The 16,130-nt window shown below is 41.3% G+C and overlaps 1 protein-coding gene across 7 annotated transcripts in view; it reads left to right on the plus strand.

Moving 5' to 3' along the window:
• LOC139447451 (tyrosine-protein kinase Fgr-like) overlaps positions 1-16,130 on the plus strand; it is a 107,558-nt gene that overhangs the window by 80,453 nt on the left and 10,975 nt on the right. For 6 of the 7 annotated variants that reach the window (XM_071228804.1, XM_071228803.1, XM_071228801.1 and 3 more), the window contains exons 2-3: positions 7,176-7,596; positions 15,881-15,984. In XM_071228804.1, coding sequence (XP_071084905.1) covers positions 7,187-7,596; positions 15,881-15,984 — 514 coding nt within the window. In that variant the 5' untranslated portion in view covers positions 7,176-7,186. Of the gene's footprint in view, positions 1-381; positions 485-7,175; positions 7,597-15,880; positions 15,985-16,130 lie in introns of those variants that run through there. The other variant, XM_071228802.1, reaches the window with a different exon arrangement.

Consider the following 16,130-nt stretch of genomic DNA (forward strand, 5'->3'; position numbering starts at 1 on the left):
CATTAAGAATCACCTGATTTATTGCCTTGATAAGTGACATTTACATTGCAGAACACTGCAGTTTATTTATAAACCCCACACAGAAATGGTTGACAATGAGTATTGATCAACACAGAAACTTTCTTTGCCTTTGTTCAAACATTAATAAACATGGACCGTGGGTATCAGCTGGGAGAACATGTTCATATTTGATGTGACATTTTAAATTTGACATGAGTCAGTGATAGAAGCTCCAGTGCCAGGACACTGACACAGTGTATATGGATTCCTTGGTCCCCAGATGCGAAGTACACGATCTGGTCGATTGTGTCCAAATTGTTGTGTTTCATTCAAGCTTGTCATAGTGTCCTATAGTTCACTTGTTCCGGCTCTGTTTCTGTACATGTGTGATGTGGCCAGGATTGACCTGAATGTCAGGTGGTGCACAGTGGCTATCAGATGGCTGGCAGACGGTATAGACACAGTGACCCTGGACTACTTACAGGTAAGGGGCGGTCGGGTAGCATAGTGGTTAAAGCGTTCGCTCGTCACGCCGAAGACCCGGGTTCGATTCCCGACATGGGTAAAATGTGTGAAGCCCATTTCTGGTGTCCCCCGCTGTGATATTGCTGGAATATTGCTAAAAGCGGCGTAAAACCATACTTACTCACTCACTTACAGGTAAGACTTGCCAGGTGCGTCACTACGATGACCATTTTCTGGTCTCAAGACTTGCAGTTTTAAGCAAACGATCTGTCCACATGTGGCAATGTGATGTCATAGGATATATGATACCGAGGTATATATAGAGAACAAAATCATGACTATTGGGGGGATCTTGTTATTAGCTTGTGCTCAAACTTCACTACAAAACAATATCCCCCAAAATATACAGGATCCCTAACTTTTTTGTTCACTACATTTATGCTGATTCATACCAAGTCAAAATCACCTAGCATTCCTTCGTTAGGGACTTGTTGTTATCATATCGACCACTAGTTTGTGTGATGAGGATTGGTTGATTTGTTGCAAGACTGCTAGGATATAACTGTCATATTGCTCATGACAGTGAAACAACCCTTTCATTCAGTCACCCTTTGAAACTATTTCTTCAAACAGAAATTCTCACCTCAAACCCACAAAAAGAGCTGATGTCTTTTCATATAATTGTTCTATTTTATCACCACATAATTATAATGTGCTCAACTATTACATACAACTGGGACATTTAAAAGCAATAAAAATGCACATATCACATTGATGTAATTCAAAACCAGACGCCACAACTCAAAAGTTTCCAGAATGGGGAGGCAAGCTTTTCTTCCCATTTTCAAGTCAATCAAATCGAAAGATATAATTGGGAAGAGAGGTCAGCTGTGTTCAAGGTCATTGAAAGCTAATTGCCCAGTTTCTGATCTGCTTATTTGGGGTCCATTCTGACTTTTCTCCGACTTGGCGCCAGGAGTGATAGAAGCTCCTGCTGGTGCTGGAATTCATTGAGAATGGTGCATGTGTTCTGCATTTCCTCACTGCCCAACATGTAGCCTCATTCTTCCCTACTAGGGCGATACTGTAGTTATACACTTGGTGATAGTTGGTCAAGAATTTGAAAAGTATACATGTGTACAGATATTTGTTTGATTACATCTGTACTGCTCTACATGTGCTAGGGGTGTACTGACTAGTAATAGTAAGGCCACGCTGATAACATTTAATGCGTGTTAATAATGTAAAATATCTTAGTTGTGTTAATATCTCTATAAAACAAATTAGTACTTGGAGAGGTATATGATTCAAACCAAAATAACTACAGAATACTATCGGTTGAAGTGTATGGCATGGTGACAAGGACGAAGGGAACCTTCTTGTTATGAATTCATCGCGATGCATTCAGAGGTATTTGTTTTTAGTGGATGTGATTTTTGTTATTGCTGTGGTTGAATGGGGAGATATGTAAAGGCAGGGGGTGGGTTAACTTTACCGAATGGGGAGATATGTAAAGGCAGGGGGTGGGTTAACTTCACAGGATGGGGAGATATGTAAAGGCAGCGGGTGGGTTAACTTCACAGGATTGGGAGCTACCGTACGTAAAGGCAGGGGTGGGTTAACTTCACAGGATGGGGAGATATGTAAAGGCAGGGGTGGGTTAACTTTACAGGATGATGAGATATGTAAAGGCAGGGGGTGGGTTAACTTCACAGGATTGGGAGCTATGTAAAGGCAGGGGGTGGGTTAACTTCACGGGATGGGGAGATACGTAAAGGCAAGGGTGGGTTAACTTCACAGTATGGGGAGGTAAGTAAAGGCAAAGGTAGGTTAACTTCACGGGATGGGGAGATACGTAAAGGCAAAGGTGGGTTAACTTCACAGGATGGGGAGATATGTAAAGGCAGGGGGTGGGTTAACTTCACAGGATGGGGAGATACGTAAAGGCAGGGGGTGGGTTAACTTCACAGGATGGGGAGATATGTAAAGGCAGGGGTGGGTTAACTTTACAGGATGGGGAGATATGTAAAGGCAGGGGGTGGGTTAACTTCACAGGATTGGGAGCTATGTAAAGGCAGGGGGTGGGTTAACTTCACGGGATGGGGAGATACGTAAAGGCAAGGGTGGGTTAACTTCACAGTATGGGGAGATAAATAAAGGCAAAGGTAGGTTAACTTCACGGGATGGGGAGATACGTAAAGGCAAGGGTGGGTTAACTTCACAGGATGGGGAGATATGTAAAGGCAGGGGGTGGGTTAACTTTACAGGATGGGGAGATATGTAAAGGCAGGGGGTGGGTTAACTTCACAGGATGGGGAGATATGTAAAGGCAGGGGGTGGGTTAACTTTACCGGATGGGGAGATATGTAAAGGCAGGGGGTGGGTTAACTTTACCGGATGGGGAGATATGTAAAGGCAGGGGGTGGGTTAACTTCACAGGATTGGGAGCTATGTAAAGGCAGGGGGTGGGTTAACTTCACAGTATGGGGAGATAAGTAAAGGCAAAGGTAGGTTAACCTCACGGGATGGGGAGATACGTAAAGGCAAGGGTGGGTTAACTTCACAGGATGGGGAGATATGTAAAGGCAGGGGGTGGGTTAACTTCACAGGATGGGGAGATATGTAAAGGCAGGGGGTGGGTTAACTTCATGGGATGGGGACATATGAAACAGAGCTCGGAGGTGGAGTAGATTCCCAGGTACTAACTGTGTATAACAATGCTGGAGGGTCAGGTGGTGAGCCTGCCAACAGCTCTAGGTCACACAGGTAACCTGAAGCTATCACAGGCTCCATTCATAATGCTGGAGCACCTGTACCAAACATGTTCTAATAAAGTCACATGGATAGGGAAATGATTACGGACATGAGTGGAAGACATTGACAGGTGGGTGTAATGTTTTATATAGAAGTCATCATACATCTTGTGCCTCATCTGCCAGGGCCTTCTTCAAGACAGTGAAACTAGTTCTGTGACTTTGTTTCTTCAATTCACCCCAGTTAGGATTCTTGGTCTGCATCTCCGACCTGCCCCACTTCAGCCTCAGACTGCATCTCTGTCCTGCCCCACTTCAGCCTCAGACTGCATCTCTGTCCTGCCCCACTTCAGCCTCAGACTGCATCTCCGTCCTGCCCCACTTCAGCCTCAGACTGCATCTCTGTCCTGCCCCACTTCAGCCTCAGACTGCATCTCCGTCCTGCCCCACTTCAGCCTCAGACGGCATCTCTGTCCTGCCCCACTTCAGCCTCAGACTGCATCTCCGACCTGCCCCACTTCAGCCTCAGACTGCATCTCCGACCTGCCCCACTTCAGCCTCAGACTGCATCTCCGGCCTGCCCCACTTCAGCCTCAGACTGCATCTCCGTCCTGCCCCAATTCAGGCTTTTCTCCCACATTTAGCTAACACTTTGTTAAAATCATAATACTGTCCAAAGCATCACAATATATCGTATTTTACAGGAGAACTACGGTATGTGTGACCGGCACACAGATAGACCCTGCAAACGGATATACACCCCATTTTTCAAATTACCTTGAGGCTTGTAGCCTAGGAAAGTTGATCCGATTTTGGTCCAGTGCAATGTTGACTTTATTTGTGTGGGGGGCGATGGGTTGTGTAATGTAGTGCTTGTCATAAATGTCAGCATTCATTGAAAGACTTTATCCTCTTTCTCCTGGTTGTGTTCTCATCCAAGTCAAATGTTTGCGAAATGCTCTCCAGGAGAAACCCCACAGCTCCTCAGCTGGAGGTCTGAAACAGACTGGCTTATTAACTGTGATGTTTCCCTTAAAACTAATGTGGTATATTATTTATCGATGGTCTACCCGTGAAGATCGTGGTAGAATAAGTCTTCAGCAACCCATGTTTGCCATAAAAGGCGACTATGCTTGTCGTAAAAGGCGGCTAACAGGATCGGGTGGTCATTGCAGGCTCGCTGACTTGGTTGATGCAGGTCATCGTATCCAAATTGCGTGGATCGATGCTCATGATGTCAATCACTGGATTGTCTGGTCCAGACTCGATTATTTACAGACCGCCGTCATACAGCTAGAATATTGCTGAGTGTGGCGTTAAACAACAAGTAAACAAACAAACAAAATTTATCGAAGGTCAATATTTAGAAACTCTGTGACAAATATGTCCATTGTTTTGAATGGATTAGAATGGAATACAAGTTTATTGTACAGAATGTCGTCATAGGACAGGGTACAAGCATATCTTTAATATCTGTAATATATTTGGTACAATAATACTTGATACGTTGATACATACAGAAGTGACATGTATCATGTTACATTTAGTTTTTTCTAAATCGGTAACTAATGCTTGCATTACATTTTACCGATGCCCTAAACAAACATCTGGTATATATGGCATTTGAAACACTCGTACAAAAACAGAGGCAGGATTGGGGATATATGTTAGAGATGTTACTGAATCCAGACTTTTGAGTGATTGTGGGTTCCAGCTTGAGGAATAATATGGGGACGTCATGGTAGAAACTGTCCAAGAAGAAACATAGGACATTGCCCTCATTCCTTTCTTTAAAATACCTTTACATAAACATCATACAATAGCAAGCCATGAGACATTTTTACATGGTGTGATCTTTTGTATCTAAACAGGGCACAAGTATGTATTATCCTGGTCGTAACTATCCTCATATTTATTTTACACACAGACGAATAATAACTTTGTACCCTTGGCAAACAAGATGAGAATAGACGATCATGCTGGTGTCATCTTCTGTCGTGATTTGGTCTTTAAGAGCCTTAGATTCATTCAATCTGTACGCTATATCTACTAAAATATCTACTAAAATATCTACTAAATATCATGCCCCACTCCGAGGCATGTGTATCTGGGCAAGCACTATCAGTTTATGTTGTTTGGAGATGAAATTTATGGTGTTATGACTGATACCATGTTCCATAGGGCTCCCTATAATGAACGTCTTTCCATGGAGGACAGCTTGAGTTTCACATCATAAATATTGCCCTGTCAACCAGCTGGTGTTTTTTGTGAAATATACGTATATATAATGTTCTTGTTTAGATGCTTACTTCCTACATCGGCTAAGAAACAAGCCGGTATCCAGTTCGCCTCATTTCAGTGCGTTGAGTTGACATTCTTGTGAATTGTTTTCTTTAAATTGTATCTATTTCATACCCTGATACTTGTTGCAGGGGAATAGTATGTGAACTGTTGAACTGTTGAACCCAGTTAAGCACTGCTTCAGTTACAAACTGTTTTCTTCCATTCATAGGGCGATGGGATTTTATGGTGATCTGTAGCTATTTAAAATGTCATTAGCTTGTTTAAAGACAGCAAAGCAAATATATGATGCAGTTATATAAGTTAGTATCAGTTATTAAATTGAAGAATAAGAATACTACTTTCCTAAATAGTTTGACATTGACAGTATGTCGACTTCTTGGCCAATGGTGATGATGATTAATTCAGCCTTGGCATGCCTCAGAATTTGAGTGTTGAGTGAATAGGCTACGCTTTGGGTTATTGTGTAACCATCCATTAATAATTCATCACTGTCATAAGCATAATTGATTCTTAATTGTTGTGACAACAGATGCCTGACAACCTCTCGGTACGAAGCAGTAAGCGCTGGTCTGACTTTGGTTATTATGTCAGGTCCTGAACGAGATGTTACTCCTGTAGATCATGTTTTCACGCCACCGGACCAGTGTCAGGTGGAGGTAGTCAGTTCGAGCCAGGGTCTCTGTCAGTGATGCAGGCCCAATTGTTTAGTCATTCATGGGGAAGTACGACATTGCATGAAATGGAAACATATGTTTTGAAAGGTTAGTTGAATTTGTGAAGTTTTGTATTATTCCAAAACTTTCGAATTGATGTGGCATATCTTGGAAATTTGTGCCAAGGCTGGGTACTGTAACTACAGACCAGGAGATCTATCTATATCATGCTATATATCCTATCTATTTATCCATGCATCCATCCATCTATCCATGTGTACCAAGCATAGGCTGTGTACTGGTAAAATAGGACCTGGAGATCTATCTATATCATGCTATATATCCTATCTATTTATCCATCCATCCATCCATCCATCCATCCATCCATCCATCCATCCATGTGTACCAAGCATAGGCTGTGTACTGGTAACATAGGACCTGGAGATCAACCGCTGATTTCAAAAGTCGTACAAACTTATAGATTACCTTGTTTGTCCCCAAAATAACACAAGACCACCGGACCTGCATTTAATTCATTTTACTGGTCCTTAAGGAATCTACTGACTGGGGCAATACTGATCTTGTTCAGGAATGAAGGGTCATTTGTTGTTGTAGGCTTCAATGATTGAGGCCCTCTTCCAATTGAAAGCACTGAATATTCTTCTTTTTCATATGTTTAGATGTGTTATACAATGTGTGTATCAGTACTGTAAACAGTTGTAGGAAATATTGATTTTCAGGTAGGAGTATTTGAGCGTGATTTTGTTATATCCGTTGTGTAGATTCTAGACCTATTATTTTTTATTTGGGACCAAGTTCTGATGGGTTTTGGCAGCCCTTTATTTTTTTTGATACAGGGGCTTTTGATGTATTTATCATGTTTATATGCACATTGTGTGAAAAGGTTTTATTTGGAGGTATTTGATACCTCATTTTAGCCAATCTGAATCAAGCATTCATGGTAGAATTCTGTTCTAATTCCAAACTTCTTGTCTTCCAGAATGGCTAAACATGGCCAAATCGACGACTCCAACGCCGACCAACCGCGGCTCCAATAGTACTCTGAAAGAGAAACTTCAGGAAGAGTTCCTCTCCTGCAAGATATGCCTTGATCCCATTCGCCGCCCCAAGGCCCTACCGTGCCTCCATAGTTTCTGTGAACACTGCCTCAAGGATTATGTGCGACGGACTCCAGGGGGACGCCCCGGATACTTCCCCTGTCCGATGTGTCGGAAAGAAACGTATATTCCGGAGCGAGGGGTGGAGGACTTTCAGGACAATTTCCTGTTGATGAGTTTATCGGATACCCTAGATGAAGAAATTTGGGAACCTCCTGGATTGAATAATATAAATCATCAGTTGTCTCCCCCTAGACATTTGTGTCCGCCTTCACCGCGGGAAGTGAACCTACGAAATCATGAGTAAGTATTGTCTGTGTATATAACCACATGTACTATGCCTACTGTTTGAATGTGTTCAAGAATGCCGAAGAGATCATACTGTCCACTTTACCATGATAGCCTTGACTGTTTTTGGAGTATTTTAATATAGTTGACATTTCTCAATCATTTTCTCCGTGAAAGTTGAGATGCTTGTATCTAAAGTAATGTATATCCACAGTGATATATATATTACTAGAAGCTAAAGAGCACCTCAATCTTTCCTATTACTATACAGCTTTACCCACTGGCAGTAGTGACCTGTGCAGAGTAGTTTCCCTTGGTTATCAGGATTGTGCTGATTGTGGATTTGAATGCATATTTACTTATGTCCTGAACGTTGAGATGCTTGTATCCTAAGCAGGATCTGCTGATTGTGGATTTGGATCCAGATTTGCTTATGTCCTGCTGTCTAGTATCACCGTTGCAAGTGTTTCAACAACATGCTCAGGGGTAGAAACTAACAGCTTCAGTCCACCAGTCCTTATAATGATAACATATAGCAAAACCTCTAACAATGGCAAATTTCTACTAGTCCTTATGATACAATTACTAGTGGGCAGTTTGGCAAGGACTGCAGGACTAGTGCTGAATGCTGAATGTCTACAGTCTACATCTCTTGCTGTTTCCCCCTGCAGTGAGCTGACATGCCTGAATCCTGGTGAAAGAGGCGCCCAGCCCCATTCCATCCACTCCGTCAATGTTTCGGAAATAATCTCTAACCCTGTTATGTCCGTCTTTAGTTTGAAGGATTATGCTATCAACCAATCAATTTACACCATCAGACGTCAATTTACGCCCATCAACCATCAACACGTATGTTCTCCTGCCTGGAGACATCCAGGCCATCACCTCCACCTCATCTTATCATCATGGACAGACCTTTATCTCTCCTCCTAATTGTACTGAAGCCTTACATAGACAATGTGATGATCACGTCACAAGGGCACGCAGAGGTCACTTATCATGGTCACTGGTCAGCCTAATAAGACCTGGGACTAAGATGATGTGACTACTGGTCAGGATAATTTCCTTATTTTGATGAAATGGCAATGGCTGGTCAAGTTTGGGATTATAAGATTTGTGCTGGCGTTTTGCTGACTGGATTGTGTCGTCATGTAGCTGTGTTGAAACCTTTTCAGGTTTGGCTTCAATAAGTTAATTACTGATCTCATCGGAATGGTTTTCAAATCTAGTGAAGAGGCAGGTTACAGAAAGAGCCAGTGTCTTTGTATTAGACATGGCAGCCTAGATTGGCTAGAGAGGCTATGAACTAGAAACATTCACTGGCCCTGTAGTCATGTACTGGCCCTTATCTATTTTGTGCACCCGTGGATCTGGGTAGAGTACGTCTTCAGCAAGCCATGCTTGTCGTAAGAGGCAACTAAGCTTGTCCTAAGAGGCAACTAAGCTTGTCCTAAGAGGCAACTATGCTTGTCCTAAGAGGCGACTAACAGGATCCTGTGGTCAGGCTTGCTGACTTGGTTGATGCAGTCCTTGTATCCCAATTACGTAATTCCATAGTCCCTGCATATTTGATGCAAACATTCCTGAGATTTGAGTTGAGGTGGAACTGATGCAATAAATCCGGTTCTACAAACCTTCAGAATTAAATGAGACTGAAATAAATTAAAAAACCCAGAAACTTTGGAATGTCCACGACCTATATAAAAACTGTATTAGTGTAAAGAAATGGCTTCTAAATTAAGAAAGAAAATTATCTCTCCCCCCTCCCCCCTTAAAAAAGCCTTCATCCTTCTTGACTGCTAATTTTACAAGGCTATGTAATTGGGGTGTTCAATACAAATGGTATACCCGTATATATCCAAACTCATGTAAACAGCACACACTTCACACTGTCCACGTTACCATTCCATATTGATGACGTAATAGGTAGTCTTGTCTATCCACACTACCCATCTTGCAGTCTGAAGTCTAGATTATTGAATGAAGAAGTACACATATATCATGTACATGTATACATAATTTGGACCCTAATACGTATTGCAATATGTTTCGCAATACAGCTCTCCCTATTGTGATATACTAGTATTGCAATACGATGTTTGTGCCAATATGCCAACCCTACTGTAAAACCCTGACGATGGAACATTGTCGTTTTAGATCTTGGTTCTGAAGGTTTAAGCTTCCAGCACCAATACTAATAAAAGCTCTGTGTTAATATGACACTAATGCCCTCATCAAGTTGTTGTTTGGCATTGTGAGGGCTCCGACATGATAATGTGTGTAGTATGTGCAAGTGACAGTCGATGTTCATTTAATGCGAAGCTTGTGGGTGATACATACACCGCGTGCATTTCAAGGTGTAATATGCAATTCACGTGTCACATTTACCAGGAATTCCCTCACAGTTATCACATTTAGCGTTTTTCTGTTTTTCTGAATTACTGCAATAACATTGCTGTCACAACATACCGACTGTCTCCTGTGTTGAACACAGAATCTCCTTGGAGAGGAGAAACGTTTCTGTATCTGAGCACAGCGTTAGGGTCTTGGGGATCATCCTGCACTAATTGTGATCAGTGTCATATTAGCTGCAGAACTTTAGATGCCATCATGTGGTCATGAAATCAAAGTCCAAGAATCAATGTAGAGTTAGAAGTGAACATTCAAACAACATAAAAGTTGACACCCTAAAGATCCGGGGTACAATAGGTCTTCAGCAACCCATGCTTGTCGTAAAAGGTGACTATGTTTGTCGTAAGAGGCGACTAACGGGATTGGGTGGTCAAGCCTGCTGACTTGGTTGATGCATGTCATCATATTCTAATTTCTTGGTGGATGTTCATGATGTCGATCACTGGATTGTCTGCTCTGATTATTTACAGACCTCCTTCATATAGCTGAAATATTGTTGAGTGGCGTTAAAAAACAAACAAACAAAACAGAAACTTGAAAGATAAGCTTTCTTCACAGATTCTATTGAAATCTAAGGTAATGTGTACAAAACTGTGCACAGGGCTTGTAGTGGGTTTCTTCATGGCTGGCAAAAAAGTGGCCGTGTTTTGAATTATTGCGGAATGGTGTTGACATTCCAGCTGGCTGTTTTTCCCACTGCATCATGTTCACTGACATACATCGAGGAGGCGAATGTTGAGAATGGAGGTAGTGGTACTACAGCCAGTCCTAATCTTCAAAACAAGATGCATGTCTCTTCACTAACGTTTCTTCAGTGTTCTGAGATTCTACATGGGTGTGTTCTGTTGGTTAAGACATTAGTTATATATAATGATTAACATGGGTGTGTTCTGTTGGTTAAGACATTAGTTATATATAATGATTAACATGGGTGTGTTCTGTTGGTTAAGACATTAGTTATATATAATGATTAACATGGGTGTGTTCTGTTGGTTAAGACATTAGTTATATATAATGATTAACATGGGTGTGTTCTGTTGGTTAAGACATTAGTTATATATAATGATTAACATGGGTGTGTTCTGTTGGTTAAGACATTAGTTATATATAATGATTAACATGGGTGTGTTCTGTTGGTTAAGACATTAGTTATATATAATGATTAACATGGGTGTGTTCTGTTGGTTAAGACATTAGTTATATATAATGATTAACATGGGTGTGTTCTGTTGGTTAAGACATTAGTTATATATAATGATTAACATGGGTGTGTTCTGTTGGTTAAGACATTAGTTATATATAATGATTAACATGGGTGTGTTCTGTTGGTTAAGACATTAGTTATATATAATGATTAACATGGGTGTGTTCTGTTGGTTAAGACATTAGTTATATATAATGATTAACATGGGTGTGTTCTGTTGGTTAAGACATTAGTTATATATAATGATTAACATGGGTGTGTTCTGTTGGTTAAGACATTAGTTATATATAATGATTAACATGGGTGTGTTCTGTTGGTTAAGACATTAGTTACAAACTCTGAAGACCAGGGTTTGATTCCCCACGTTGGTACATAACACACTGCTGACTTGGTTGATGTAGGCCATCATATCCCATTTGGGTAGATCGATCGATCGATGCTCATGATGTCAATCACTTGATTGTCTGAACTCTGGATTATTTACAGCCTGCCGTCATAGCTAGAACATTGCTAAGTGCGGCCGACTTCTTATCAGTTTTGGTGTCGATACTAACATCTTAAACATAGCTGATGTTTTAAAAGTGTCTGTCATGACACCTTAAGCAAAGTAGTACCACCATATTGAAACACCGTCAACATGGACCAAAGACCAGAGTGTGGCGCTAAACAACAAACAAACAAGCTTCATCATGTTCATCATGTTCACGGTTGATTTGTTTCATTTTAACCAAATACAAGTTTTTAGCAAATTCTACTGATGGTAGTTTATTGACTAATTATATAACTTCCAGTGACAAGCTTAATGTAGTGGATGTGTTTATAGGGTTCCAACCCTTCGGGTGACATTTGGGTCACTTAAAGCGGATGTGGTCAGACTCTGTACTGTCAAGGACATTTGTTCCTGCCTGTAGTCAGACTCTGTACCATCAAGGACATCTATTCCTGCCTGTAGTCAGACTCTGTACCATCAAGGACATCTATTCCTGCCTGTAGTCAGACTCTGTACCATCAAGGACATCTATTCCTGCCTGTAGTCAGACTCTGTACCATCAAGGACATCTGTTCCTGCCTGAAGTCAGACTCTGTACCATCAAGGTCATCTGTTCCTGCCTGTTGTCTAACTGTACCATCAAGGACATCTGTACCTGCCTGTGGTCAGATTCTGTACCATCAAGGACATCTGTTCCTGCCTGTGGTCAGACTGTACCATCAAGGACATCTGTTCCTGCCTGTGGTCAGACTCTGTACCATCAAGGACATCTATTCCTGCCTGTAGTCAGGCTCTGTACCATCAAGGACATCTGTACCTGCCTGTGGTCAGACTCTGTATCATCAAGGACATCTGTTCCTGCCTGTTGTCAGACTGTACCATCAAGGACATATGTTCCTGTCTGTTGTCAGACTCTGTACCATGAAGGACATCTGTTCCTGCCTGTGGTCAGATTCTGTTCCATCAAGGACATCTGTTCCTGCCTGTGGTCAGACTGTACCATCAAGGACATCTGTTCCTGCCTGTGGTCAGACTCTGCACTGTCTTGGAGGCCATGCAATTCTATTGCTGCTAGCTGTGTAAAGAGGTATAGCAGACATATTTCCGAGGTGGTTTGTTTTTGTCAGATGACTTACGATAAGATAATTTGTTATGACGTATTTTCACATCAGTGCATTTGAAGTACAGATGTTTGTAACAGATTTGATGACATGGAGCTCAGACAACATGTACATTTAACAAGTTAGCTGACTTGGAAAGGCCACCCATTTGCTTGTAATTGATGGCATTTGAAAATGGTTCTCAGGAATCAATTCTGTCTTCATTGTTACTACAGCTTCTTAAGTGCCACCGAAAGACATTTCTCAGATTCGTACCAACATCTCATGATTTATGAAGCATTGAATGTCTGGTATATTCCAAGCAATGATGTCATTATTTAACAAGATGTACATTTGATCCCATTTTTAGCAGGACCACTATGGTAACCCTGTTGTAAATCTATTCTCAGCCAATTATTTAGTTTCAGATGAATAGGTCATTTGTTTTTTAAAATGTTCCATGTGAAATATGTTAGGTGAGCCACAGAGCCCTATCTTAAAACTTAAACTACAGGAACAAAAAACTCTCTTAATTCCACCACCGAAAAAAACCCCTTGGTTCTGAAATGTTCAAAACAAATGACTTTTTTATCGGCAACTTGTCACAATATTGGACACATTTCGTGTAAGGGACATGTAGATCTGTAATTGTGAGTCATGTAATGAGTTGTAAGGAAAATATCAGCTAGCACCATCAACTGATAGACCAGTCACCTGCTGTGTCTGCCCAGCTCCGTGACAGAGCTCTTTGCGCTGGTAATGATATCCGTATTTGAATGTTAGTGGCATTTGATTTAAGGGAATGTGCCTTTCAAAGTTAATGGACATTTTGTCAAAAGTTCTCAGCAGATAATTGGGGCTACAGGAAGGGGAACGAACCATTTGTATCATGTTTAATATTTGATAAATATCCTATATGATATTCATATTAAATTATGTTCAGCACTGGGGTTCATTAATTGAGATCTGGGACAGTTGTGATGTTCTTGGCATGTGGCAGGTTACTTTGATCATTGCCATGTCAACTCAGACCTGTGGTGAATTATCAAGGACATGGGATGTTTAATATCTGCTCAAGATGGAGATATTATTTGTAGAGATGTCAGTCAAATGGAATAAAAGCCACAAGCGCCTTTAGATATTCATAAGAAAACTCTGCTTAAAGCAAAGTCAATTGTACGATGCTGACTATTTCACAAGCTTGTGAAGATCGGGGGTAGATTAGGTCTTCAGTAATCCATGCTTGCTGTGAAAGGTGACTATGTTTTTCGTAAGAGGTTGGTTGATGCTTGTCATCGTATCCCAATTGAGTGGATCGATGCTCATGATGTCAATCACTGGATTGTCTGGTCTAGACTCGATTATCTTTCAGAGCACTGTCATGTAGCTGGAATATTGGCGTTATACAACAAACGAACGAACAAACAAACAAACAAACAAACAAACAAACAAACAAAGGAGCATTTGTGTATGAATCACTGTCAAATAGTGATGACCCCAGGTGTTCCTTTACAAAATCCTCAGGTTCAGCGTTTGCTCAGTTTGCTCATGCCGTTGACCACTGATTGCCTTGGCCCGTTCGATAAATAGTAAGTAACTATTGATTGCGGCACCACACAATACCATATCCAACCTAAATTAGAAAGATATTGTCAGTTTAAATCCAAGATATCGCCAGTTTGGAGGGATGTCGTGACACAGGTGTCACACGATACAATACGTATCTTGATACAGAAGCCACGATACCATATGTATCTCAATACTGCATATACAGTATTTTGTCATTTGACTGAGAATCGAGTCCACAGACTCGCTCATACAGGTAAAGAAGGACAACTGACTAATACCCATCGACATGACACAGAGTCAAGTGAACTATTTTGTATGAGAAAATAATATAGTGAGTGAGTGAGTTTGGTTTTACGCCGCTTTGCAATATTCCAGCAATATCACGGCGGGGGACACCAGAAATGGGCTTCACACATTGTACCTATGTCGGGAATCAAACCCGGGTCTTCGACGTGATAGAACAACACTTTAACCACTAGGCTACCCGACCGCCCCTGAGAAAATACTAAGAAACAAACAGTTTATGTACTGTATTATGACAGGCAGCAAGGAAAAGCTGGTTAGTCTTGTTATCGGACCAGTTTTGTAACCGAAAGTCGACCTGGAAAGTTGGGAGGAATTAATAACATTGTTTGTACTTGTTTATTGATATCGAAGCTTTATCAACATGGACAATCGATATGGGGTTAAATGTGAATTGTTGCCATATTAAATGTATTGGGTATCGTGTTGTAAGAAGTTTGCTGACAATGCCCGGTGTACCATGAATCGCGACATCACTACAAGTTTGGCGTGGTCTTTGTTGAGTACGACATGACTGAAACTAGTGTGATGCATGTAGGGCTTTGAATTGAGGTTAAGCCATGGAAATCTTGTTAATCCACTATAGTTTTTCTCAAGATTAATTTGTGTTTTGCTGTCAAGACAGTTTCAGTCTGCATGGTCCTGTGTTCCCCATTGCCCTACAGTTCAGGTTTAGATGGTTACGGCCTCGGACTATCTCCACTTGAATGTTTGGCTGGTAGCAGAGATGTCCCTTTCTTCAAACCTGACCTTGGGGCGGTCGGGTTGCCTAGTGGTTAAAGGGTTCGCTCGTCACGTCGATTCCCGACATGGGTACAATGTGTGAAGCCCATTTCTGGTGTCCCCTGCCTTGATATTGCTGGAATATTGCTTAAAAACGGTGTGAAACCATACTCACTCACTCACTCACTCACTCACTCACTCACTCACTCACTCACTCACTCACTCACTCACTCACTCACTCACTCACTCACTCACTCACTCACTCACTCAAACCTGACTTTCATGGTCCAGTATTCATGTGGTCTTAATGTGTCTATATTAGTGGGCAAGTCTAGATTACTGCACTATCTGAAAATGAACAGTCTCTGGGCTCCTTTTTATTATATTATTATTAAGATAATTTAACAACTGTTTTTCTCTGTAAGATATATATATTCATTTCAGAGACTAGATGTCAGTCTAGGTCCTCTATTCATGTGTTGTTTTTGTTATTTTCAGATGGTATTTCGGTAAAGTGAGTCGAAATGCCTCCGAGGAGTGGCTTCTGTCGCCAGGATATGCCAAAGGAACATTTCTTGTCCGACAAGGAGAGGCATCGCCAGGTAAACATGGGTTATGTCACAGTTGTCCATTTGGCAGTGATGAATATGGTCATTGATGATGAGAGATATCATGCTCTTTGTAGGCCAGGACGATTGTTTGAAATGTTTACTGTGAATCTAAAGAAATAATCCAACAGCAATGGATT

The sequence above is a fragment of the Haliotis cracherodii genome, unplaced genomic scaffold (assembly GCF_022045235.1).
Source record: "Haliotis cracherodii isolate W230 unplaced genomic scaffold, xgHalCrac1.p SCAF_7, whole genome shotgun sequence".
Classification (NCBI taxonomy): Eukaryota; Metazoa; Mollusca; class Gastropoda; order Lepetellida; family Haliotidae; genus Haliotis; species Haliotis cracherodii.